The 25,273-nt window shown below is 47.8% G+C and overlaps 1 protein-coding gene across 1 annotated transcript; it reads left to right on the top strand.

The window, feature by feature from the left end:
* The first annotated feature begins 57 nt into the window (after positions 1-57).
* On the top strand, positions 58-25,185 carry Ctdsp2 (CTD small phosphatase 2). Its single transcript, XM_005335707.4, has 8 exons — positions 58-663; positions 14,730-14,878; positions 17,624-17,662; positions 18,041-18,142; positions 18,676-18,732; positions 20,903-20,995; positions 21,120-21,305; positions 21,486-25,185. Exons 1-8 carry the CDS (start codon positions 600-602, stop codon positions 21,609-21,611), a joined length of 816 nt encoding a protein of 271 aa, XP_005335764.1. The 5' UTR covers positions 58-599; the 3' UTR covers positions 21,612-25,185.
* The last annotated feature ends 88 nt before the right edge of the window (positions 25,186-25,273 follow it).

The following is a 25,273-nucleotide window of genomic DNA, read 5'->3' on the forward strand; positions in this document are numbered from 1 at the left end:
GAACGCCGGAGCGGTTTCAAGTCTCCCCCGCCAGCCTGCCCGCCCGCCACCCCACCCCCCTCGGGGATTCGCTTTTTCGGTAACAAAATAGCAAAGCTCCGGACCGTTCGCAGTCCAGGCCGCTTACAGGTGGAGGGTCCCCGGGCCTAGGACTCTGGCCTGGAGTGGGAAGCGCCGGCAGACCGTGGAGAGACCGGGTCAAGATCCGGGAGTCGCGCGGGGGTGGGCGCTGCAGCCGCGGGTTGTTTATCTGGAGTACGGAGGGGAGGGGGGAGCCTGGAAACCGCCCCGTGTCCCATTTCCTCCTCTTGTTTTCGCTCCGGATTCTCCATGTTGGACCCAAACTGAGGAGCCCGGAGCTGCCACCGGGGGATCGGGGCCGGGGGCACCCGGGGGAGCCACTGCCCGGGCCGCCCGCCCTCGGTACAGGCCTCCTCCCTTCCCGGCCCGGGGAGGAAACGAGAGGGGGGATGTGAACAGCTGTGGGAATCGGAGTCTCGGGAGCCGGAGCGGGCCCCCGCCCAGGCCCCCCAGCCCAGCCCAGCCTGCGCGCCCGCCGGTCCTCCCGCCCAGCCAGCCCGGGCCCGCGGAATTGTTAGATGGAACACGGCTCCATCATCACCCAGGCGCGGAGGGAAGACGCCCTGGTGCTCACCAAGCAAGGTAGGGGTAGCAACTTCCCAAAACTTTGAGTCGCCCCCGGTCGGGGAGGGGGCTAGCACATCTCGGAACCCGCGTCTCGGCCCCTGACCTCTTGGGGCTCAGGACGGGTGATTCCAACCTGACACCCGGGTTCATCTGCCCCCACGTCCTGGTCCGCACTCAGACCGGGTGGGGGCCACGCAGGGCCCGAGCTCCCCGCACCCAAGGGGGAGGGGTGTCATCGCGCAGCTGTCACCGCGTCCTGCAACCCTCCCCCTGGGGCAGAGACGGAGAGGTAGAGCTCCAAGCTCTAGCCCACCACGTCCGCCCCCTCCAGAGTTGAGGCGGAGGAGGGGGGCGGGTAGTCACTTTCCTGCAGCGCTGCGCGCAGCTGCCCCAGCACCAAAGGAAAGGGTGAGGAGGGATAGAGGGGTCCCAAGCTGGAATGGAGCCGGCACTCTAGTTCATCACTTTCCAGGTCCCCCAAGCTTTAGGTCTCTCGGACAGCAGGCGTTGACTGCGTCCGGTGGGACTTGGGACCAAGTTCACCGTCTGGAGGCGGGGGCGGCCGTGATGGGGGAGGGGCCCGGGCCCTGGTGGACCAGACTTAGCCAGCTCACGGCTCTGCGCCGGGCCCGGGACCAAGGTGGCCCAGGGCTCTTGCACGGCTGCCCCCTCCGGTTTTGCTGAGCAAACAAGCCCGACTCGAGGCCCGGCCGAAGCCCCTCCCTGCCCCGGTGCGCTCCCCCGGGGCCGCGGCTGCTCACAGAGCCGCGTTTGTTTAGCCCGGGAGCGGTGTCCCTGGTTACATAATTCGCCGGATGGCATCAGACCCGGCGTGTTTCTGAATCGCGCAGCGAAAAAGTGCGAGTTCTCTGTGGGTTCTCTACCTTTGCCTTCCTGAGGGTCAAGTGGAGAAGCAAGGGGGATTTTGGTGGGTGGGCTTGGGGACGCCAGCAGAGTGAGGCCTCGTCGGCCTTTTGCCGGGGCGAGGTGAAGGTTGGGACGCGAGGATGGACTAGCTGTTTGGTCACAGTGAGAGTCCTGAAACTCTCCCCTTCCCCCATGTTGTTCTGGCCTCGAGGAATGTGTCCAAAATAATGGGTAGAATTTCCGTGGGGAGTAAGAATTAGTGTCGCCTTTTTCTGGAGAACTCCAAGGACTGGGGCCACCTGGCCTTGAGACTGAGGAGAGAGCACGCTCTAGGGACCAGACCGGAGCATTCCTACCCTCCAACCCCCCTCCAACAGGGCATGAAGGACCCGTGCTAAAATGAGGCCTAGAGGCTGGTGGGCAGCCAGGTGCAGGGCCTTGGTGGTGTCGATCCACATCCCTGTTTGGCAACGGTAATCAGCAGTTCACCTATTCTCGGGGTTCGTGTTCCCATGGAGCTCCCCCCAACTTGCCTAAAGGCAGAGCAGCTGGGATGGTGTGTCAGCCTCTTGGAATTCCCTTAGTGGAGGGGGAGGGGCACTGTTTGCTTCTCGCCTCTCTGGCCCTTTAAATAAGCCTATCCCGAGAAAGAACGGAGCCTTGCCTACTCGGATCCCCAACCCCAAGAAGGCCCCTGCCTCCCTGACCTTGGCGTTGCCAGGATCCCTGCTCTCCTGGCTGTATCACAGATCTGGCTGTGTGACCCAGACAGCAAATTCACCGTTTCTGCTGGCTGCTCTGCTGTGCTGAGCCTAAAAGGGGAGGCTTCCTGTGTTTATGATTCACTGCCAGACTCTTCCCACTCTCCCCAGCTTCATCCCCAGGAAAGGACCCTAAACACTAGCCAGCAGTGAAGAAAGCTGGATGTGGAAGGATACAAAATGGGGCTGTGGTGAGAAGCCAGGAAGAACAACCCTGTGCTTCCTCCTTGATCCTTCTCTCCTGTGCTCCCTGGATGGTGGGGCCACACCAAGAGGAGGGAAAGCTGAACTGTGAAGTGGGATCTTACAAAGCAGAGCTGGAAGTTTCATCCACCAGGGCAAGTGGCAGGCCAGATAACAGCAGAAAGCAAAGCAGCTGGCTCCTTGACAGTGTCAAGTTGCTGGTGTTGGTTGGATTGTCTTAGAGTTACGTATTTATTTTCTTTGTGTGTGTGTGTGGTTTGTCCTTCAGACTTATCCCTGGAAGAATCTGAATTCTGAAGCCAACACTGGGTCTCACCCTCCCCTCCCAATGAAATTTGACTGCATTCCAGAGAAGGCATACCTCTTTTCTGAACTGCTTGGGCACCCAGCAACCACCAAGCCAACTTTTTTGAGTCCCACATCATTTACAAACAGTACTGCATCTTAAAACCAAAACTAGGCTGAGGGGGCAAATGTTTTAATTAGCTCCTTGAAGAGTTCCTACCCTCCTCCCTCTCCACCATATCCCATCCCCAAGCCCTGCTTAGAAGGAGTGTGAGGCAGTTTATTAAGTAAATTTCTGGAAAGAAACAAATTGCTCTTAGCTTGAGTAGCTTTTTAGCGAAGTTGTTTTCCATTGCAGTTTTTTCCCCCCTTCAGTTTTAGCATTCTCCTCTCTGAGCTTTAAGGCTGTCTGGGTGTGTTGATGATTCAAAGGTAATTACAGTAGGGGAAGTAGAACAAAGTTCTGAAAGCTTCGATGATAAAAGCACCAAAATTGGATCATCTTCCCAGACAGATGGATGAAATGGCTTCCTGGTACAGCAAGGACAGGATTGTGTATAACATCAAAAATAAAAGAGAAAAGTTAATATCAGTTTGGCAAGAATGGCCACTTATTGCAGCCCCATAGGAGTGTGTCACCCCCTTACTGGGAGGTTGTGCTGTAGGTTTTGTGCTTTGATGGGGAAAAGCCAAGGGATTGGGGCCCATGCTGTGACCTACCAGTGTGAAATAAAAGGTAGGCAGCCTCTTCCCCAGCTCAGTGACCTGCAGCCCTGGGGAGTGGGTGGAGTCAGAGATACTTTCTTGTGGGAGAGACCTGATGATGCCCCTTCTCTGGGAGGGATGATGAACCTTTGGATTCTCACATGTGAAACTAGGCATGTTCTGATAGATAATGGTAAGACTTCCTCTCAGACTCTGACATCCCTAAAAATTGGGATGGCAGCAAGTTTTTCTAGCTCCTGCTTTCTCCACAGAAGGGAGAAATTCTGCCTTATTCACTCAAGAAACTGTCGAAACACCTTTTGCCATAGAGGTAGCTAAGCCCTTAATTTGGAAAGCGGAAAAAGGAGTCTTGCTGGCCCTTCTTCCTCAGCTGGCTCTGTGGGTGGGGTGCTCCTTGGCTGAGCTGCAGGGCCAGGGTGTATGCTTATGCTTTCTCCTCTCTCCAGTCCAGCCTTGGTCTTTTCTAAAGTCCAGAGGCCACTGAGGCTTACCCCTGTTTCTCCTTTGGAGCTTTTTTCTCCACTTTGGTGGGGCCTTTGTGGCTATTTCAGCTTGTGTTTGCTGAGTTAGGAGAGTGTTCCTAACTCAGCAACAAAGTTTATAAGTTTGTAAATGCTCAACATTCAGAGCTGGAGCTTCCCAGGTAATTTAGAGTCACTGAGCAGGACTTGGGAATTTCTGTGAAAAATTCCTCAGGGGAGTGGCACAGGTGGTGGTATTCCTGTCTCCTCCCTCTGAGCTAGAGACAACTTGAGAAAAGTTTAAAAAAAAAAAAAATGAAGTGATTGTTTCTTTTTTGTGGAATTCCCAAATAATTTAGTGTGGATTTGTTAAAATGGTAAATACTATAGAAGTCACATTCCTAGCCCAGGTGGAATCCATGTTCCCAACCTCTCTGTGGAGAATTAATAGAAATACTCTTAAATATGGGAAAGACAATATACAAATATACAGGCTGTGTGTGTGTGTGTGTGTGTGTGTGTGTGTGTGTGTGTGTACGTACGTATGTACGTGTACATACAGTTTCTCTTCACTTTTCTTCCTCAACTCTCTTCCTCCTAGCTTTTGGGTATTTGTTTCTTATTTACACCTTGGGAAGTTTGAGTCTTGGATTGGGCAAAATGGTATCAAGGTAATGTGCAGAGGCAGTAAAAAAAAAAGTGTTCACTGTTATTGGGAATAATTGTCCCAGTTGGTTCAGGCCTGGGTTCAAATACTGTTCTACCTATTCACAGTGAGATTTGACAAATTACTTTAGTATTCCAAGCAACTTATCTGTAAAATAGGAATAATAATATCTATCTTTCTATAATGCCAGCACTTAGTAAATGATTAATAAATGTTAATGTCCCTTTTTTTAATGTAACTAGACTGCCACACTATTCTCTTTCCATTCCAAGGACACATAGGTTAAACAGCAGTCATGTGGATTACTGCTGTGGGGGATACAATTCAGAGGGTACACTAATGTGGGGGTTTGGGCCTTCTGGAAGAATCAACCTCTAAGGCTTACACATAGCCTTCCTGCACAGACCCCTTCTTTATATTACTGTGGCTCGGAATGGGATTGTATCTGCACGTGCCTTGAGTAGCACTTATACCTTGGGACTTCAGCCATTCTGTCTAGTGCCTGGGCATCTAGGAGGAGGCCAGGGAGTAATATGCCTCGAATAAGTCTCTGAAGTCTTAACTAAACCTTCATGGCAGTTGTGGGACCTCCCAAGGATGGCTATAACAATACTCAAGAGGACAATGTGCCACATTCTCTTACAGTTTGCATTTGCTTTGAGAGTTAATGAGCTCTGAGAAATTCAGATTCTTTTAAGGAATCTTAATAACAAGATGGGAAAAGAAACAGGTTTTGAAGAGAAATAGATATTCTTTTTTTTTTTAATATTTATTTATTTAGTTCTCGGTGGACACAACATCTTTGTTGGTATGTGGTGCTGAGGATCGAACCCGGGCCGCACGCATGCCAGGCGAGCGCGCTACCGCTTGAGCCACATCCCCAGCCCCAGAAATAGATATTCTTAAACTATGCCTTCGCAGCCTTGGTTTGGAGGTAGAACATTGAGAGAGCACAAAGTAGCATTAAATTGCTTTTCATTCTGTCTCAGCCTGGCCAGATCTGGGAAGCTTGGAAATTAATTCACTTGTGGGGGGTGGGTAAATATGGGGTGTGGCTCTGACATAATTCTTTCCCTCTTCTGAAGTGGGGGATAGTTCCCAATTGGGACTTAGATGAGCATGTTAACATGCAAATCTTATGAAAGAACTAGTAGAAATCAAAGTGGAGAAGTTGATTTCTTAGAACTGGAAGCCTCTCTGGACCAGAAATCAACTAAAATGCAGTTTCTTTGTCAGCAAAGTGCCTAACCCTTAAGGTCTGGATGTGCTGCACCAGGATCTGTTACTGCACAATGAGTATTCTAGTGGGCACCACAGTCTCCCTCTGGGCTGGAGGTGTGCAATTCTTGTGTTATTGGTTAGCTGATGTTTCCTTTCTCTCCCAGGAGCTCTTAAGCCCATCCCCTCTCCCACCCCCAAACAGGCTTTGCTCTTAATCTGTATCTCTCTCTCTCTCTCTCTCTCTCTCTCTCTCTCTCTCTCTCTCTCTCTTTCTCTCTCTCTCTCTATTGGAGATTGAACCCAGGGCACTCTACCACTGAGCTACTTCCCTAGACCCTTTAAAATTTTTTTTGAAACAGAGTTTCTAACTTGTATTCCTCCTGCCTGAACCTCCCAAGTGACTGGGATTACAGGCATGCAGTACCACATTTGACTCTCTTCTTTCTCTTGACATAGCTCTTCCATCCTATCAAATTTTCTCTTTCCCACCTGCCCTGTTTCCAGGGAACAGACATGGTCCCAACCCCAGTGAAAACCAAGCAGACTTATGGAGAGTCATAAATTGCATAACACAAGCTTATGGGAAGGGACAGTGTAATCCAGCTCTTCTGTTTCCATAGCAGAATAGGGTGGGGTCCTTCCCACAGCAACAGGGATCTGCAGGGAGAGCAGGCTCAGATCTTTTGATTTGTGTATGGAATAGAACAAGCGACCCTAGAAAGGCAAACCAGACCTGGACATGGGTTCTTTGAGACCTGAAGATACTCTAAGCCCTCAGATATGGTGGAGAGGGGGCCAACAGGACTTCAGCTGAATCATGTTCCAGTCCTGGAAGGGCTGGTTGAAGACCCTTGGCAACTTTTAGACACTGACACTCAGCCAGGGACATACATCAGAAACTCTTGTGCCACTTGCTAAAATTACTGACCCCCACCTGAGACTTACTGAATCATCAGAGCATGACAGGTGGGCCAGGCATGCATGTGTTCCAAATGCTCCCTGTGATTCTGACAGGTGTCCTCGGAGAAGAGCCAGGTAAGCACAGCAGTAGCTTCAACTGCCTGTTCAGCCCTGAGGAGGAAGATTCCCCTTGGGGGCTGAGTTTTACTGTTTGTTAAAGATCCTGTGTTCCTCAAAGAGAGTCCTAAAGTTTTCTGAGTGAATAGATAGTGTAATGATCTTTACTTACCCAGTAAGGATCACAACCAATATTTATAGAGTATTTACCCTGGGCAAGACACTGAATTTTCTAGAATTTTGTATCTAGTACCTCACTTAATCCTCATAACAACCTTATGAGGTAGCAATTACTTGACAGATGAAGGGAAGACCTTTGCCTGAGGACATAACCCTGCAGTCACCCAGACTCTTCACTAAGGAGTCCAACCTTAACCAGCCCCACAAGCCTTTTATTTGCATTGGCATTCCACTTTTTGAAGTGCGCTTGACCTCACACCCCAGGTGATCTGAAGCCACCTTATAAAGGACAAGGTCGGGGAGACCTCTTCCCATTGGCCTGTGCAGGAACAACCCTAGAGCAGCTTAGAAGTCACACTGGGGCATAAGCCAGGTTTCCGGACTTCCAGCTCAGTGCTCTCTCAAGTGGACACAGCTTTACTGGTTGTCTGGACCTAGGTGAAGCTGAGGATTGTTGGGAGGAGCAGGTGAGTGTCCATGGAGGTAGATGCTTCCTTGGCACACTCCTAGCATGGCACACTCTTCTTAGTCCTACAGAGGCCTACCACATGAAGAAGGAATTTGTTGGCCAATCTCAGTGTCTGTGTGCGTGAGAGAGAAGGAGAGAGAGAAAATGATTTTGGTGGAGGCTCATTTCCCACACTTGGTCCTGTCACTACTTCTGCATGACCTCTGAAATGAGCTACAAAAAATCTCTATGGACCCTTTAAGTGTGAACATTTTGAGATTGAAATTGAGATAAGAGTATGAAAGTGCTTTGTTCTTAATACTAGCAGCTGACACTGAGGAGGAAGATTTTTAATAGTGCTAGGACACTCCCTGAGTTCCTATAACTCTCATGCTCTGAGATACAGGCATCTTCATTTTACAGATAAAGAAACTGAGGCCCTGGCTACATTGCTTATGCATGGCAAGGCTGAGGGGTTTTTTGTTTGTTTTGTGTGTGTTTCGATGCTGGGTGGGGATGGATGTCATACTTGCTAGTCAAGTGTTCTACTTCTGAGCGGCGCCTGCAGAGCCACTCTTTTGTTCACCAGTCAGAGGGTACCCTTACTTGCCTGTGTCTGTTCTCTTTCCATCTCACCATCATGTAACCTAAAGAAGGTTTATAGCTGGAGGAGAAAGAGGCACTGGTTTCTTCTTGGTTTTTGACTAAAGCATTCCAAGAGTCGGGGCAGAGAGTCAAGGCAGGAATTGAAACAGCCACCATAAGGGTGTTTGTTGTACCCTGTGTAACAGGTTTCTGTTAGTCCCCAGGAACCTGCTTAGCACCTCCTCAGGAGAAGACAGGCTCAAGATGGCTGATTCTAATCCCTTACAATATTGCCCCTGCTCTAGCTGGTGCTGCGTGGGCTGGGGTATCCTCAGAGGCAGAGGTAAGATCTAACCCTTGGAGTTTTATTTTTTTCTCACCCCCTTCCCCCCCTCTGTGAGAACTACATCTCCAGCCCTTTTTTAGATTTTGAAATAAGGCCTCACTGAGTTGCCCAGGCTGACCTTGATTGGGATCCTCCTGCCTCAGCCTTCCACGTAGCTGGAATTACAGGCATACACCAGCATGCCCACCCTACCAGCCCTTAAAGTTTTCTTGGGTGACATCTTAGAACATTCCTTAGGACTCCTCTGAATCGGAGCTAGAAGGCTGAGCCTGCTGTTGACATATCTGTGAGAAAATTCCTCCTCTGTTGAGGGTCCCCTACTTTCTGGGGACTCTACACCAGTACATTTTCAAAGAATGTTGAAGCTGCTCAGGAGACTGTTTTGCCAGTAAATCATTTTGAGCCAATTCTGAAATCAACAGAATATGTTTTTTTTTGTTTGTTTGTTTGTTTTTTTTAAGAGAGAGTGAGAGAGGGGGACAGAGAGAGAGAATTTTAACATTTATTTATTTTTTCTTAGTTCTCGGCGGACACAACATCTTTGTTGGTATGTGGTACTGCTGAGGATCGAACCCGGGCCCCACGCATGCTAGGCGAGCGTGCTACCGCTTGAGCCACATCCCAGCCCCAGAATATGTTGATCATGCTTTAAAAGTTGCCAGGGTCCCCTCCTCCCAAAAGTAAATCTTTGAGAGAATGTCCCTAAAGAAGATCAGAGACCAGATTGCTAAAAGGTACAGGAAAAAGACAAGAGGCATGGTAGCATGTGACCTGTGACCCCAGTCTCATTCCACGGGTAGCATTAAGGATCCAGGTCTCAAAGAAGTCCTTTCTTAGAAAGGAGATATTCAGGGAGCAGGACTATCCCAAATGCTGACTGCAGGGAAGGCACTAGTGTAGAATGTACTGGTAAGAACCAAACAGTATAGCTTAAACTGCAGAAGGAAGGAAAGAAGGAGGGAAGGGGAAGAGGAAGGGGAAAGGGAAAGGGAAGAAAAGAAAAAAAAATCCATGCAGTCAGTCACAGCTACTTTTTTAGAACTATGGGAGCTGGTCCTGAGTTGAGTGAGGCCCTGCTTGCCTGTTAGCTGAAGAGTGCTTGGGGGAAAGAGGTCATCCATCTTCCCTGTTGTTTCCAGGCTTTTCTCTGTGTGAGATGACTATACCATCTTTTGTCCCTCTGCCCACTCACCTGCTGGTCTAAGAAGCCCTTCCATCCACCTGGCACTTTAGCTCCTGCCTTTAGCCAAGGCACAGATGTCCTTTGCCAAGAACCTGGGAGGACTCCTCTCCATGGGGAGCCCCAATCAGATGTGTCTTGGCCGCAGGTCCCAGGCAGCTGGCCAAGAAGGGCCGGAAATGCTCCAAATGCTTCCTCCAATAGCTAAGGAGAGAGGCCCCTCAGAGAGGCCATTTTATAGCAATAGCCAGACTAAACCTTTCACTGTGGAGGGATGGGAAGTAGTGGGGAAGGAAATACTTCAGGGGGGTAAACCAAGAAAGTATACTTGGATGTGAATGGGCTTGCTAAAATCCAATATAGCTTGAGAGGTTTCCTTCTGCCCAGTCCTGAGCGGATTTCCTGTGAGGAGTTCCTTTGCTGGGATACCAAGCTGTGTTGTTGGCAACAGTGATATGTGGACCTGGACCTGACCTTCAAAAGAAGGTTAAAAATAGTGTTGTCCTATTAAGGCTGGTATTCATCTGTGTGTGTGTTTATGTGTGCACGCACGCGCATGTACTGGTGCACCACACACATTCTTCTTTGAGGCAGAGATCAATAGTGTTCTTATCTGGTTCTTCTTGAAGCAATGAAGGGGATATATAGGGAGAGAGCAGTGTTCACAATAAATGGGACAGCCTTTCCTCTCATTCATGGAGTACTAGTCAGGGGCTTATATACTGGGACACAAATTGTGGTGGATTTGGGAGAACATATAGAGATTGTTTTGACTTTTTGAAACCTGCTCATAATGATTGTTTCCAAGTGTTCTCCCTCATCTTGTATTCTTGGGCTTCAACCACACAATGGATTGGGAGGGCTCCTAGTTCAGTGTCGCTGGTCCCCTGAAATAAGACCCATGATGTCACCCATTAGTGATCCATGAATGAGGCGCAGGATGTTGCCAATTAGATAATAATTAAACCAAACATAGCATTTGGTCTTAGAGTTTGCACAGTGCCTCACTCTTGTTTTGTTTATCCTTTCAGTCCTGAGTGAGGTTCTTGCTGTTATCCCAGTTTATGGATGAGGAAACTTGGCTCCAAGAGGCTGTATGGTTGAGTTAGTAACTGGCAGAGCCTGGACCTCAGCCCAGGCAGTCATCAGAGTAGAGGGAGAACTCTTGCATCCCCCTGTTTTCCACATCCTGCTCCGTAGGGAGGCTCCAGCAGTAAGCTTGTGGCTTGGTTTCCATGTCTTCAGCAACAGTGCCCACTTTCTTCTTGCATCAGAGCTGGCTCCTTCATCAAGTTGGTGATGCTCCTTTTAGACATCTAGCCCTAAACCAGATATTTGGGGCAGTGAGAACAGATGCACATTATCAGCTGGGCAGGAGAAGGACTGAATGTCCCCAAAGAGGGTAGCAACAGGGAGATGAAGGAGGGAGAGCAGCTGACTAGAGTTTCATGATACCCACTGGATCCTGCCTTCCCTCATTGGGAAAGCCATATGGAATAAAATCCCTTCAGGCCTGTAAATCCTTGTGTCCAATGTTTCCCTTCTGGGTAGAGAGGCTGGTGCCTCTCCTCATCATACAGAGGGGTTAGGGAGTGAGTGGCCTGCACATAGATGTCAGAGACACAATGCTGAGTGATGGCTGAAAGGAGCCACTGAAAGGCTCTTTGACACAACTTTCAGATCCCACTCTGTGGGTGAGTGGTTCCAAACCCACTGAACAAAGTGGGTCTTGGGCCAAAGCTCCTGGTTCCACCTTCCCATATCCCCACCTCAGTATTTGTTGGTCAGAGCAGGTACAGAAAAGGAATGGGAATGGATTCCCTTGGAGTGGAGTCCCAGAGCCTTGTACCATTATCCCTGTTCCTTTGATGAGCTGCCCAAGAGAATGCAAGAAAGTAGGGGACTGGACCTCAAACTGATTTTTCACCAACCCAGCCCATCCTAGAGAGGAATAGAGCAAAAGTTCCCAAGAAAAGATCTTGAGAGTGCTCCCAAATTTCCCAATTGTTGCATGAGTAAATGTGCACAATGTTCTTGGAACTGTCAAAGGCCCTACAGGGTAATGGTTAAGAGTCTTAGCTGCATTTATGATTTCAAATCCTGGCTCTGCTGTTAGACCACCTGCATGACCTTGAGCTGGTTATTTAACCTGTCAGTGCTTCAGCTTTTCTTCTGTAAATTGGGGCATTAGTGCCTCTAAATGAACTTGTAGTGATATCAGGCAATGATATCAGGTGTCCAGCACAGGCCTGGCACATCATGGGTGCTCAGTTAATGTGACTGAGGCCCAGAAAAACCCAGCGATTTGGTACTTAGCTCCTTCAGTGCCGCTTTGCTCAAGGCATTTTTGTTTCCAGCTCTTTGGGGCTATTGCAAACTAGTAGGTTTCCCAAGTCCTAGTTCTGTAGAATTGAATTGAGTTATTCACACAGCCAATCAAAAAGTTTTTGCACACCTGCTACATAGAGATCAGAGACTGACAAATGTACTGGGCTGAGGCTCTTGCAGGCCCTATGGGGAGGCAGCCATGTTGTGGGAGGCTGAAGCAGGCCTGGATGAATTCTCAGGAGTGGTGTTTGTAAAGGTAAGGAGGATAGACAGCCTGGAGAAAGGAGGGGAGAGAGGCCCACAGCAGAGGGGGAGTGAGGGACGATGGGAGTATTGACCTTGCTGTTGTGGGCCTGGGGTATTCTGCTTTGAGCGCCTGCCCCCAGGGTCAGAACATTTGTGATCTCTGAGGCACAGGGGCTCCCAGTCATATTGTGTTTTTGAGAAGACCCTCATTCTCCACAGAATCCAAGCTCCCTGTATAGGACCAAGGCACTTGTGCCTGTTGGGCCTCCCGCAGCGGGCACAGGCGAAGCCTCTGCATGGCCCCAGCCAGCTGGCCCTTTCACCCTGCTGCCTCTCAGGATTACTCAGTCTTCACAGTGTCTGTCACTAAGATGCTGAGTGCATTCCTGACAGCCTCTCTTCAGGAAAGACCCAGGCTGTGTGGCCTCTTAAGAAAGGCTACGTGCTGGGTTAAGCCTCCAATTGTGGTTCTGCATGAAGAAACCATAAACCAAAGGAAAAGCAACTGCTCAGCTTTGGTCTTGGAGCTTTGTGTTGGTGTCTGCCTGAGTTCCTGGACTTGGAGTTTAATGTGGGCCAACAGGCAGGTGGGGAAGCTGCCCTTTCCCTCTGATTTCTACATAGATTTATAAGAATAGTGTGTGTATGGGGGTGGGGTCCAAGGAATCTCACGTGTCTGTAAGTACTGAGCTCTGCTCTGAATTTGGTCTCTGAATCAGAGGAGTTTTGAAGAATTCTCCAGCACATCTTTATAAAAAAAATCTCCTACCAGCCCTAACCCCCCCCCGGGCCAAAATCTTGGTTTTTCAGGGCCAGGAGCTTAAGCATGACAGCTAGGCTTTGGGGCTAATTGCTAGAAAGACTGTCGTTTTCTAAAAGGTCCCCAGTGGTCTTACTAGCGTCTAGGGCTCTGGCCTAATCAGGGAAGGGGAAGGAGAGACCTCTGGACCCAACTGGAGAGGCCTAGGCTGCACCTGTGGGAAGTATCTGCCTTTTTCTTGAGTTGGAGCTGAATCTGTTGTCTTTTGAGTGTGTTGATTTACCTTGACTATTACATAAGGACCACTTCCTCCCCCTTGGTCCTGGAAAGTTTGGTTTTCTCTCATCCTCTCCAGGGTCACTGGCTCTCCCATTACCCATGTGTGCAAGGACTACTTCAGTGAGGGCTCTGAGGACTAAACTGTGCTGTAGGAGCTCCAGGTGTCTCCTGAGTGGCCTCCACCACATTACCTTCCCGAGGAATAATACATGGAAACCTCACTGGTGTATTCTCTTTGCTTTTCTTTCCCCCACAAAGACATATAGGCATTTGCCCTCTGTTTAAACTGGAATGGCTTGGGCTTAATTTCTTAGGTCAGTCTCCACTCAGGCTCTGGGAGAGACCTGTGGCGGGGAACCATTCTGAGAGTGGTTGTGCAGCGCCACCTCCTGACCACAGAACCCATTGTGTCTCCCCAATGTTGCACAATAGTTGTCTGAACAATTCATCTAAAGAAAAATGAAACTTGCAAAAGATATTTTGAAATCCATTTCTGGTCAATCCTATAATGCCATAGCTTTTAAAATGTCTCTGCTTTGCCTTTCTGGGACTGCTTTGCCAAGCCTTATTTCCAAAGCCCAAATTGCCAAAGTAGGGCTAAGCAGCTGCAGTCTAGAAGCAAAGGCCTCACCCTCGGACTAGGGGTTGGGTGCACTTGTCCCATGGGCTTAATCCACCTATGTTTTACCAATAGGGTCCTTATCTCTGAAGGGAGGGAGCATTAAAAATGTGTGTTTGGGGCTGGGGTTGTGACTCAGGGGTGGAGTGCTTGTCTAGCACATTCGAGGCCCTGGATTCAATCTCCAGCACCACATAAAAAATAAATAAGATAAAGGTATTGTGTCCAACTACAATTAAAAAAAAATATATATATATATATATATATTTTTTTTAAGTGTCTGTAATGTTGGACGGAGATAAGAGTGTAAACAAAAAAAAATGTTTCTTCCTTGGGGCTCTGGCCATTTGTGAGTTTCTAGTCTGGAGTTTTTATGCAAATTGGACTCAGTTCTGCTGCCTTGTACCCAGCATCTAGGGAAGATGACACTGAACTGAATGCAGCTCCCACTAACTCAAAGGGAACTAGGTTACTTCCTTGTCTAAGATGGTACTGCTGGGACCTGCTGTTAGCCAGGGAGGATTTATATCTTCGAGAATTAAATTTGAGGGCACCTTCGTGTGTTGTCACCAGAGCAACAGAACATCTAGGCTCTATACCTGGCTTATCTCCCTCCACCTCCACTGCTGCCCATAGAATGAATAACAAATCTTCTGCAGCTCAGGGTCTTCTGTTGTCCAAACTAAACAGGTTTCCTGCCTTTTCTGCTTTAAAGAGAAAATGGTAGGAAAAAAAAAAGAAAGAAAGAAAATGGTGAAATAAAAATATGCATGTTCCACTGTTAACTATGTGGTTGTTCAACAGGCATATACTGTGTGCTTGGTGGGGCATACAGACTGGAAGGGATGCAGGCAGAGACTATGTTGTATAGCTGATGCCTCTGTCATTCTTTCCTCTTTAGGCCTGGTCTCCAAGTCTTCTCCTAAGAAGCCTCGAGGACGTAGCATCTTCAACGCCCTTTTCTGCTGTTTTCGTGCCCAGCATGTTGGCCAGTCAACCTCCTCAACTGAGCTTGCTGCATACAAGGAGGAAGCCAACACCATTGCCAAGGTAGCTAGATAGCGTGGTGTGATGAAGTAAGGCAGGGTCTGCTGGTGGAGACTCCTGCAGACCACAGCAAGTGGACAAAGTAGCCTTGCTTGAGTTTACAAAGATCTCTGATTCAGAGACCCCCCTCTTTCCATCTCCTTGCTCTTACTTCCTGTTTGTGGCATGAGCCATCCAGATGCCCCTTTGGTTTCTGAGGGCCCCTGCAAGGTGCTTTGCATATATTGTCTCGTGTGATCCACACAGCAACTCTGGAGAATTCATGGGATTCCTACTTTGAAGATACAGAAACTGAGACTAGAGGGTATGTAGTGCCAGAAGAGTTTATAGCTAATCAGTGGTAATATCAGAATTCAAACTCGGATCTCTCTGACTATAAAGCCCATGTTTGTTGTTTTCTACTATGCAGAGCTGCCTTCCAAGTTTTACCTGACTTGCAGGGAACAAAGGAATTAAAATTTTGCCATGCTCTTTTTTTGTCACTGTTGTGTTTTTTAAAATAGTTTAGTGTATTTGAATAACAACTTAGAGGAACAGCACAGAAGACAGACAATATTAGAAATGTATTTGCATATAGGACCACCCACTTAGAAAAGCATAGAAAATGAATGGAATCTTCTTTATGATAAAAATGATACAACATTTAGTTGCCATCAATAAGAATCTTACTTGTTTTAAAATAATCCAAATGCTAGCATTGCCCAGAAAAAAAAATCTAACAGGTTTATTTATAATTGTTATAATGTTGATCTACTGAAACTTATTCACTGGAACATTTTGACTTGGTTTAATCTTTTACATCCCTATGTTAAAAATTCACACAAATGAAAATGGAAAAACTGCCAATACTTGATTTCTGTTCCCCATTTCTCCACTTGCAGTCATTTATGTGGGTGCTTTTTGACCCCATTGCGGGCGGGGGTGGGGATGGGGGTTTTATTACAGGAAGAAGGTGAGAAAAATATTATTTTATTTTTTTTGAGAATGAAATTTCACATCACAATGGATTCTTAAACACACTCCCCATGTATGCAGCATGCTACTTGGATGTCTTTTGGCATAATTGTCACACATTTGGCATGAATAGCACACAGATTGGTGTCTTCAAAAAACCCAACCAGATAAGCCTCACTTGCCTCCTGCAAATTACCATTAGTTGTACTCTGGAAGCACAGATCTGTTTTGAAGTCTGAGCATTTTACCAGATATAGGAAGGGGAGTTCTGATAATGTCTAATTTCATGGAATGCCACCTTACTACCCTGTAACAATGAGGTTTCTTTGCCTCTCTTGTAAAGGGTATACTCTTGGGAGTGGCTCTTATAACCAGTTGTTGCCTAGGTGCTTTACTACCAGTCGACTTATAGGCAGTCGGCTTCATATAAACCATAGTAGATAGGCCTCCTTAACTTACCCGCCCCTTGTCCTTCAGCTGGAGCTCAGCGACCTCTAGGTGGTGCTCTCATTAAAGAGTGACAGCTCTGCCATGCTCTTAATAACCCTTCCTGATATGTGTACAATTTGGCAGGGGTCGGGTAGGGTACTGGGGATTGAACTCAGGGGCACTCAATCACTAAGCCACATCCCCAGTTAGACAGGGTCTCACTGAGTTGCTTAGCACCTGGTTTTGCTGAGGCTGGCTTTGAACTCGTGATCCTCCTGCCTCAGCCTCCCAAGCCGCTGGATTACAGGCACACACCTCAGCGACAGGCATTGTATCTACAATTTTGAAGGTGAAGCCAGCCCTGACCAACACATATTATTCTGCCAGTGGCACCTCTGTGAAACACCAAGGTCTAGCTGTTCTCTCTCTCTCAAAATCACACTAAAGGGCTGGGGATATAGCTCAGTTGGTAGAGTGCTTGCCTTGGGTTCGATCCCCAGCACCAAAAAAAAAAAAAAAAAAAAATCATAACCATATTAAAGGACATGTTTATCAGTGAAAAATCATTTCATTATCCAATGGCGAGAAATGGTTACATGAAGTGCAACATGACAGTATTACTAAGCAATTAATTTTTTTGAAGAGTCTCACAACATGGAAAACTATTGAGTTGCAACATTAAATGAAAAAGCAGGTTGTGAAATTATATAGTATTAATATTATGGAAAAAAGATAGCTAAAACACACTTGAAGAAAACATACTAAAATGTCGATACTTGATTTTTGTAAATGCTGGGATTTTAATTTTTTTCTTCAAGGTTTTCATTAAGAATAGTTATAACAATTTTTACAGCATAATGTTTTTATTAAGCAAAAGGTGGGAGGGGGTGTCTTTTGATCTCTGTATTCTACCTCCCTTCACTCACATTTTGGGTACCCATAATTGCTTCACATTGGCTTTTTTGATGTTTTGTGGCACCTGATGTGCCCCCTGTCTCCCCATGGAAGGCATAGAAACTGTTTTCTAAGAGAGGCTGGGTTTAAGGACTAAGCAAGAGGCTAAACAGCCACAGTAGGAGTTCAGGATTTGGTTCTGCCTCTAACTTTATGTCTCTGAATCAGCCACTCAAGTTCCTTGTTTCTTACTTTGTCAGCTGAGAGGCAGTGACAGCCAAGAACAGGGACACTGTCTTCTCCATCCTTTATCAGGTCTAATGTGGAAAGGAAGCTCTGGCCTTGACAAGATCCTTTTAAAAAGGCACTGTTGTTATGTGAAGAACCTCTAGGTGTCTGGTTCTTTACGAGGCAGAAGCAGTGGTTTGGATGTAGGTGAGTTGGCACTGACTACCTTCTTCTCTCCCCTAGTCGGATCTGCTTCAGTGTCTACAGTACCAGTTTTATCAGGTATGTGACTCTGGCCAAGCCTCTGATCCCTGGCTAGTGGTGGGCGGGGCAATGCCCTTATTCCCTATGCTGAGAAAGCATTCATTCTAAATATTTGCTGAGAGCCCACCATTAAGTTTGGGTGATAGCTGGTGCTACACATCCTCTTCCTGCTGTTTTTAGCCCTAGTTGCCACCTCCAACGTCAAACACTAGGCCCCCTGGGAAGCTAAAACCAAGGACTCAACTCTACCTCCTTTGTTCTCTGCCTTTAAGTGGTGCCTGTCCTGGGTTGGTGATTCCAGTTCCACAAACAGCCCTGCTTTTCCCACAGTTCTGCAGCAGGGAACTTTTGGGCTTTGCTGGTGGGTACATCTCAGCATCCTGGCTCTGGTTTTAGATCCCTGGCACCTGCCTGCTCCCAGAGGTGACAGAGGAAGATCAAGGAAGGATCTGTGTGGTCATTGACCTGGATGAAACCCTTGTGCATAGCTCCTTTAAGGTAAGTTGACATCTAAAGCTCTTCCTACACCATCTTGGGCCTGTCCATGAGTCTAACAACAATTGCTGTGAGGCAGCCTAAAGGTGAGGATAGAAGTGAGCAGAAAGTAGAGGCCAGGCCCACTCTGGTGTCACAGATATCTAAGGATGTTATTCCCCCTAATCACTGCCAACAGGCCAGATCTGCCCCCAGCCACATAGCACAGATAGCTGCTAGGACTCCACACAGGGGAGATATAAAAGCATGGTTCAATCAGCTCTGGCCTTGCCCCTGTATTTATTATCTGGATACTTGTTAACCCAGGGAAGCCATGTAACTCTCAGCTCAGGCACAATTTGGCTGAGGAGGGAACTGAGTAGTAGGGAAAACCAGAAGGGGATGTGACATCCAGTACTGAGGCAGGAACCCTTTGTGGGCTGGCAGTAGTTTCCTGGAGTCTTCCAAGATCTGCTTCTCCCCACCCGTTCCAGGAATATGGTGGGGCTTTCTGTCTCTTTCACCATGCTGATATTATTAACTTTTCTACCTTCCAGCCAATCAATAATGCTGACTTCATAGTGCCTGTAGAGATTGAGGGGACCACTCACCAGGTAAGTTGCCTGCCTGGTTACACCCAACCAGACAGTAGGGAATCTTCCTTCTGCTTCACCTGCACTGGGGTCCTCTGCCCCACTCAGGGTTTTATTCTATCAATTGATCTCTTTTCTATAATCTTAGCTACTCCTATTTTATTGGTATCTTTGACACTCAAGTCTTTGTCCTCTTAAAACAAACAAACAAAAACCCTTCAGCCCCTACTGTCACCCTTTTTTTGTCTTTGTAGCCAGGATATTTGAAAGAACAACTTACATTATTTAGTAATAGTAACATTTATTGTTTATTAATCACCACTTCTCATGTGGCCAACACTTTGGGATTTATTGCATTTGTGTCTATTCCTGAATAGTTGGTGTGTCTGCCTCATACAGGCAAGGAAACAGTAGTGGTGGTTCTCTGCCTGGAAGGCCCATATACCATGCCACCTGTGAGGAGCTAGTAAATTTCTTCCTCCCCAATCCAGGCATCTCATTCTCTTGGAAATCTTGTCTTATTTCCCTCCCCTTAGGTCCCTATACTGGTTGCTGCCCAAGTAACTGCTCTGTAGACATTTGTCAAAGAACACTTGACTCTAGGCTCCAGCCCTATATAACCTGCTCTATATGGGGTTGAGGATCATGTGAAGTTTGTAGGGAAAGACCTTATGCTTGCTCAGAAGGCCTGCCAGTTGGCCTCACATTAGAGGCCATTGGAACCTGGTAGCCTATATATACTTGTTTTCATGACCTGGTCAAACAGTAGAGGAGCTTTGAGGCTTCCATAGGTTGTCACATGTCCCACCTCCATTAGAAGGAGATTTCCGCATCACCCCAACTAAGAGGCTCTTTCAAACCCAGCAACTCTTTACAGTCTAGTTGAGGATATGGAGATAGGCCTTCCTTTTTTCTCCATGGATTTTGCATACTTTGAAACAAGCATATATATACTGTGACCTCCTGATTAATGAGGAGGTCATGAATAATAAAAAAGGGATGAGATTAGGTTGAGTTTGTGGCTCAGTGGTAGAGCACTAGCACGTGTGATGCCCTGGGTTTGATCTTCAGTACCACATAAAAAAATAAATGAAGGCAATGTGTGAGATTAAAATGAGGATGGACTACCTACCCAAGGTGGATTTTGAGCAAAGAGTGGTAAGGAGAGATCAAGCTTGATAAAAAAAGCCAGGAAGAGGGAGGGGCTTACTGTGGAGGTTGAAAAATTGGCAGACTAATGAGAATAAAGTTGTGGCTTCTTGGAAGAGATGGTTCTTGCAGAGTTAAAAGGAGCCAAATGAGTTGGTGGCCAAATTGTATCGGCTCTAGAAGGGAGTTAGGGCAGGTGTGCACTGTTTAAGCTAAGGAGTGGTGTGGATAAGAGGACTTTGAGGACTTAGTTCTAGAAGCAGCTATGTAGGCTGATAGCAGGAAGCAGTAGGACACAGACTGTTGAGGAACCTGTAATCAAAGAACCTTTTAGAGCAAAATCTGCAAGATTGGGACTGGGTTGTGGCTCAGTGGTAGAGCGCTCACCTGGCATGCATGAGGCGCTGGGTTCAATCCTCAGCACCATATAAATGTAAAATAAAGATATTGTATCCACCAAAAACTAAAAAAAATAAATATTTTTTTTTAAAAACCCTGCAAGATCATTAAAGGTTGATACTGGTGTTTGGGATGCCTGGTAGGTGTGAGTTTAAAAGGGGGCAGTAGGGTGCTATAGCATGACACAGTATCTGTGGTCATCAGGGAGAAAAAAGTTCAGAGAAGCCAAGTGAAGGCAGAGGTTTGCCTGATGGGGACCTGGATGGACTGTCCTGCTGGAACCAACGACAGAAAGCTCCCAAAGAGGCTGTGGCTGGATTCAAGTAATCCAGGATAGGCTGTTTCCATCTGTGAGGCCTATTCTTGATTACTTGTTTCTGGAGGCAGCTGATAGTCTACCACTGGAATCAGAGATGGCTCCTGGGACATGGTGTATGCATTTCTTCCTGAGCTGGGTTAAGGTTGGGACCACTGACCCAGCAGAATACTAGTGAGGGAGCAAAAGGTTCCAGCCCACTGGCCTAAGAGACTGGGATGGGAAGTTGACCTGTTTGCTACTTTCTGTGTCCATGGCAAAGGAGACCAACACATGCAGCTTCTGCCTCAGAGGGCATCTCCAACAAGCCCCTCTGCTTCTCCTCAGGTATATGTGCTCAAGAGGCCTTACGTGGATGAGTTCCTGAGACGAATGGGGGAACTCTTTGAATGTGTTCTCTTCACTGCCAGCCTGGCCAAGGTACCTGTGGGCAGAAGGGGAGGAAAGAACAGGAACAGGTGTGGTCCAGCAGCTGCTTCCTGGTCCTTAGGATGCCATAGGGGTACCAGAACTGCATCTAAACCAAGGCATCCTCTCCTTCCAGTATGCCGACCCTGTGACTGACCTGCTAGACCGGTGTGGGGTGTTCCGGGCCCGCCTGTTCCGGGAGTCCTGTGTGTTCCATCAGGGCTGCTATGTCAAGGACCTCAGCCGCCTGGGGCGGGACCTGAGGAAAACTCTGATCCTGGACAATTCGCCTGCTTCTTACATCTTCCACCCAGAGAATGCAGTGAGTGGTCCAGACAGGCGTACAAAGTAGGGCTTGAGAGAGAGGGTGTGGGCTGGGGGACCAAAGCCTTCACCAAAGGAGCGCACTACCCCAGGCCAACCCAATAGCCTGCAGGGGATCGAGGGTGAGAAAGGGAAGAAGTGGTAGCCAGGAGATTGACATTCCCTTTTTTCTGCCCAGGTGCCTGTGCAGTCCTGGTTTGATGACATGGCAGATACTGAGTTGCTGAACCTGATCCCAATCTTTGAAGAATTGAGTGGAGCAGATGATGTCTACACCAGCCTTGGGCAACTACGGGCCCCTTAGCCTTCCTGCTTCCAAGCAATGGCCATCCCAGTAGGGGACTTTGCTACACTGTGCCTTTCTGATCAGCCTGACAGACTGAGCGGAAGCTGGGGCACCTCACCAAATGGGGCCTGGAAATAGGGAAAATTGATTGGAAAGAGCTTTAAGGCAGGTTAGGTGCCCAGTGGGCAAATCAGACCAACGATATCCAGAGCTACCTGCTTCCTGAGTTGGGTTTCCAAGATGTGTGTGTGTGTGAGTGTGGTGAGTGTGAGTGAGTGTATGTAAGCAGGTGTGTATTGCGGTGAACTGTGGCCTTGGGATAATTCAGTGTTTCAGTGGGGGAGAAGCTGAAAGATCAAGACTCTTCCCAAGTTAGTTCATCTCTTCTCCTGTCACCATATGAGCCACTGAGCTTTACAGGGATGAAGACTATCACAGGCTCCATTGCCAAACCACGGCCTTCCCTTAGTGTTGTAAGGCCCATGCCAAGGAGAAAGGAAGGGCCAGAGGCTGCCTTTGGATGCCCCAGGCACACTCCTTCCTAAAAACTTTCTCCAACCAGCTGCTGCAGACAAAAAGATGCCATTTGTGGGAAGATGAGAACTTGTTTCCAGAACCAGTATCCCCGCGACCATCAGGTCCTGTGGCCCACCAGCTGCTTCCCTCCAACTGACTGCCTGCCGTGGGCCCTTTCTATGTCTCCCCAAGGCTCAAGCACTGGGCTTGCCTTCCTCACCACCTAGCCATAGTCTTGATCCTCTGGGGAAGGAGGTCTTCTCGTTGCCCTGGAAGAGGACAGATAACTTATTTCCGTTCTTGACGCCATTTTAAAATTCTCTTTCTAAACATGGAGAGTTGGGCCTGGTTTGTTTCTGGCAAAGCTGCAGTTCTGGGCCTGAGGTGAATGTGGGCAGTGCTGGAGGCGCAGGAAAGATAAGCCCCCAAAGCATGAATGTGCATCCCCTTGGCTTTGTAGATCAGCTGAGCTGCTTTCCTAAGTCTGCTCTTCAGGGATTCTCTGTTGGTGCTGGCAAAAGCACTTCTATTTCAAAGGCTGGGAAGGACTCTCTAAGCTGTCCCAGCCCCTCCCATTGCTTGGGCAGTGCTCTTTCCTGTTGTCCTCTCTTGGGGCCTGTCTTATGCCAAGCTTTGTCTGTTCCAACCTTCATCTTTCCTAGCTGTCGTCTTTCTCTCCTGGGCCTAGAACTCCTGCGTCTCCAGGACTGAGGGGAAAGGGTCGTCTTGTCATTTGATTTGTCATCTTCCTGAACTTTGGGTGTCTCTTGCTTTCAAAGGTTCTTAATCATGAATGCTTTTAAGGTCACAAAATGGAAGTTTCCCCAGGGCAGAAAAGGGGAAGTGCTTCTGTAATTGGGAGCACAGGGGGCCCCTAAAAGGGCCTCACCTCAGCATCACTGCCTTAATCATGGCCTCCCCAGGGGCTGGGTGGGGTTCTCTCCTCTCTTCCCTCCTTCTCCCTGGAGTGGGAATGAGTTTCTTTCCCCATCTCTGTTTTCTCTGGAGGCAGGTGTCATAAATCATTTGTGAATTGCTTCAGGTGCAGGGACACCGCCCACTCAGGACTCATCCTATTTTCCTTTTTAGTTTCCCCACACTGGTTCTACCCTGAGAAACTAACCAATCTGAAGAAAGCCAGGTGGTGGAGTAGCAGCTCAGGGTTCTGAGTGGTAGCTGGCTGGTTAGCTTCTTTTTGCAGTATTCCAGTGCCGCCACTGTCCCTCCTTGTCCCAAGTTTGTGAGGCTTTGTCTTTTAGCATCACAGAATGGAACAGGGCCCCCAAAGCTCATGTGGTCATTTCCCCCAGCAGCATTCCTAGATCCCTCTGGGGTCCTGGCACAACTAAGGGGGAAGAGTGTTCCAGGTGCTAGTAAGGAACGACATCTTCTGATGGAAAGTAGAAGCTTGGACTCTTAAGGCGAGCTGTGGCTTCAGATCCAGGCCCTGGCCTCAGTGCCTCCTGCCTGGTGTCAGGAGAGGCCTCTTTCCAAAACCCTACCCTGAGGGTTAACCCGTGGCCAGGTCTTCTGCCATTTGACCCAGCCACGCTTTTCTTATTTAAGCAATAAGAGGCTCAAAGCCGATTGAATTTTAAGAAACTTTTCTGCCCTCCTTTGAATCTCCATGTTTTTTCACATGGAGGAAGAGGCTGTGCCACTCCCCACCCCCTTTTCTCTCAGACTTAGCTGAGTGCTTAGAGCATTACCCATGACCAAAGCCCAGGCTGGCTTGGGGAGAGTGTCCTGCATGAAGCCTTGCTTTATAGAACTTTCTTGCCCACACACAGTCCTTCCACAGAAATGCCATCTCCACTTGCCCCTCTTTATTTTCCCAGAAAAGCAACTTGAACAGACTTAAACAGAACATCGGTGTGAACCAGAGCCAGCCTGAAGCCATCATTGCCATCCACTTTCTAGTTTCACAGTGCATTAAGAGCAAGTGATTGCAATTCCGCAGAGAAATCAGGCAGACTCATTTTTTGAAAGAGGGCAAGATTGGAAGGGAGCCAGTTCATCCCACTATCTGTCGAAACTGGATTTGGGAGTCAGGCCAGGCCACCGTGCCTAGTGTCACACCAACTCAAGCCATGCCAGGAATCTGCCCCCTGCCAGGTTCAGTTCTTTAAGGTGCCTCTTCAGGGACACAGTGTGTCTCTCTGATTGGGCTTCTAAATCAAAAGCCTGATGTTCGTGTCCCTCTTATAGGGGGAGCTTTGGACACAGGACCAGTTTGGTAAAGGGTCAGGTAAGGGTTTTCACTCTGCACATTGTAGAGGGGACACTCTGTAGGCCCATGGGTCCCTTAATAGAGAGGTTGAGTGAATTTGCCTTCAGTTAACTTGGGACCTTCTATTTAGCTCCCTCTCCTGCCTCCCAAAGATTTTTTTTTTTTTTTTGTATGTTTAAATGTGTAAACTCACCTCTTAACAGTGGCCCAGAAGCTTCTTTATACTAAAGCATGGGAGTCTGAAGGCAGTCATTCCCTGGGAAATGGATCCCATGCAATTCTACTTTCCCTGTCTTATTCGGAGGCCTCATTAGTAGGGCAGCCCCACGAATGGCTGTTTATGTAGTTTTCCTGCCAGGCCAAGTGTATGAGAAAGGTAAGCCTATTTTCCCTTCAGATCTTCAGTTGGTTATTTAACCACTGTGGCCCTTAAGTCACCTTTTTTGTGAAATGGGGACTTAGTTTTGTCTTTTTCCTTTTTCTTTTTTAATGCCAGTAAATATCTGCATATTCAACTGTGGGAGAGGTCAAAGGTCTAGCCGTCTGCCCCCCTCCTTTAACGTTGTGGGGCCTGTTCCTGGAACAGACCCTTCTCTTTGGCCCATGAGCTTCTTTGCTTGTAATTACCCTAAGTTTGCCACATTCCCCTTTCAAGATGCCATTTGAAGGGGAGGTCTGCTTCCCACTGTGACTGGGCTATGGGATTCTGACTACCTTGCTTCATGATTTGATAAATTTGTTGTATTCAAAAACTTGAAATGTAGGACGCCATTAAGTGTCTGTTTATATTTTTGGAATATTTGTATTACTTACAGTTAATTAATAAAAGCAGGTTTAAAAAACCTACCTGGGAATGGGAGCTGCCTCCTTAACTTGCCATTGTTCATTGGGCACTCAGAGGGCATTACTCTTCTCACAACCCCTTCCATCATGA

This window comes from Ictidomys tridecemlineatus, chromosome 6 (assembly GCF_052094955.1).
Source record: "Ictidomys tridecemlineatus isolate mIctTri1 chromosome 6, mIctTri1.hap1, whole genome shotgun sequence".
Classification (NCBI taxonomy): domain Eukaryota; kingdom Metazoa; phylum Chordata; class Mammalia; order Rodentia; family Sciuridae; genus Ictidomys; species Ictidomys tridecemlineatus.

Coding starts and splice junctions, on each gene's coding strand:
- Ctdsp2 (XM_005335707.4), top strand. CDS start 600: ATGGAACACGGCTCCATCATCACCCAGGCGCGGAGGGAAGACGCCCTG. Junction 664..14,729: donor CCTGGTGCTCACCAAGCAAG/GTAGGGGTAGCA, acceptor TTTCCTCTTTAG/GCCTGGTCTCCAAGTCTTCT. Junction 18,143..18,675: donor TTGTGCATAGCTCCTTTAAG/GTAAGTTGACAT, acceptor TCTACCTTCCAG/CCAATCAATAATGCTGACTT.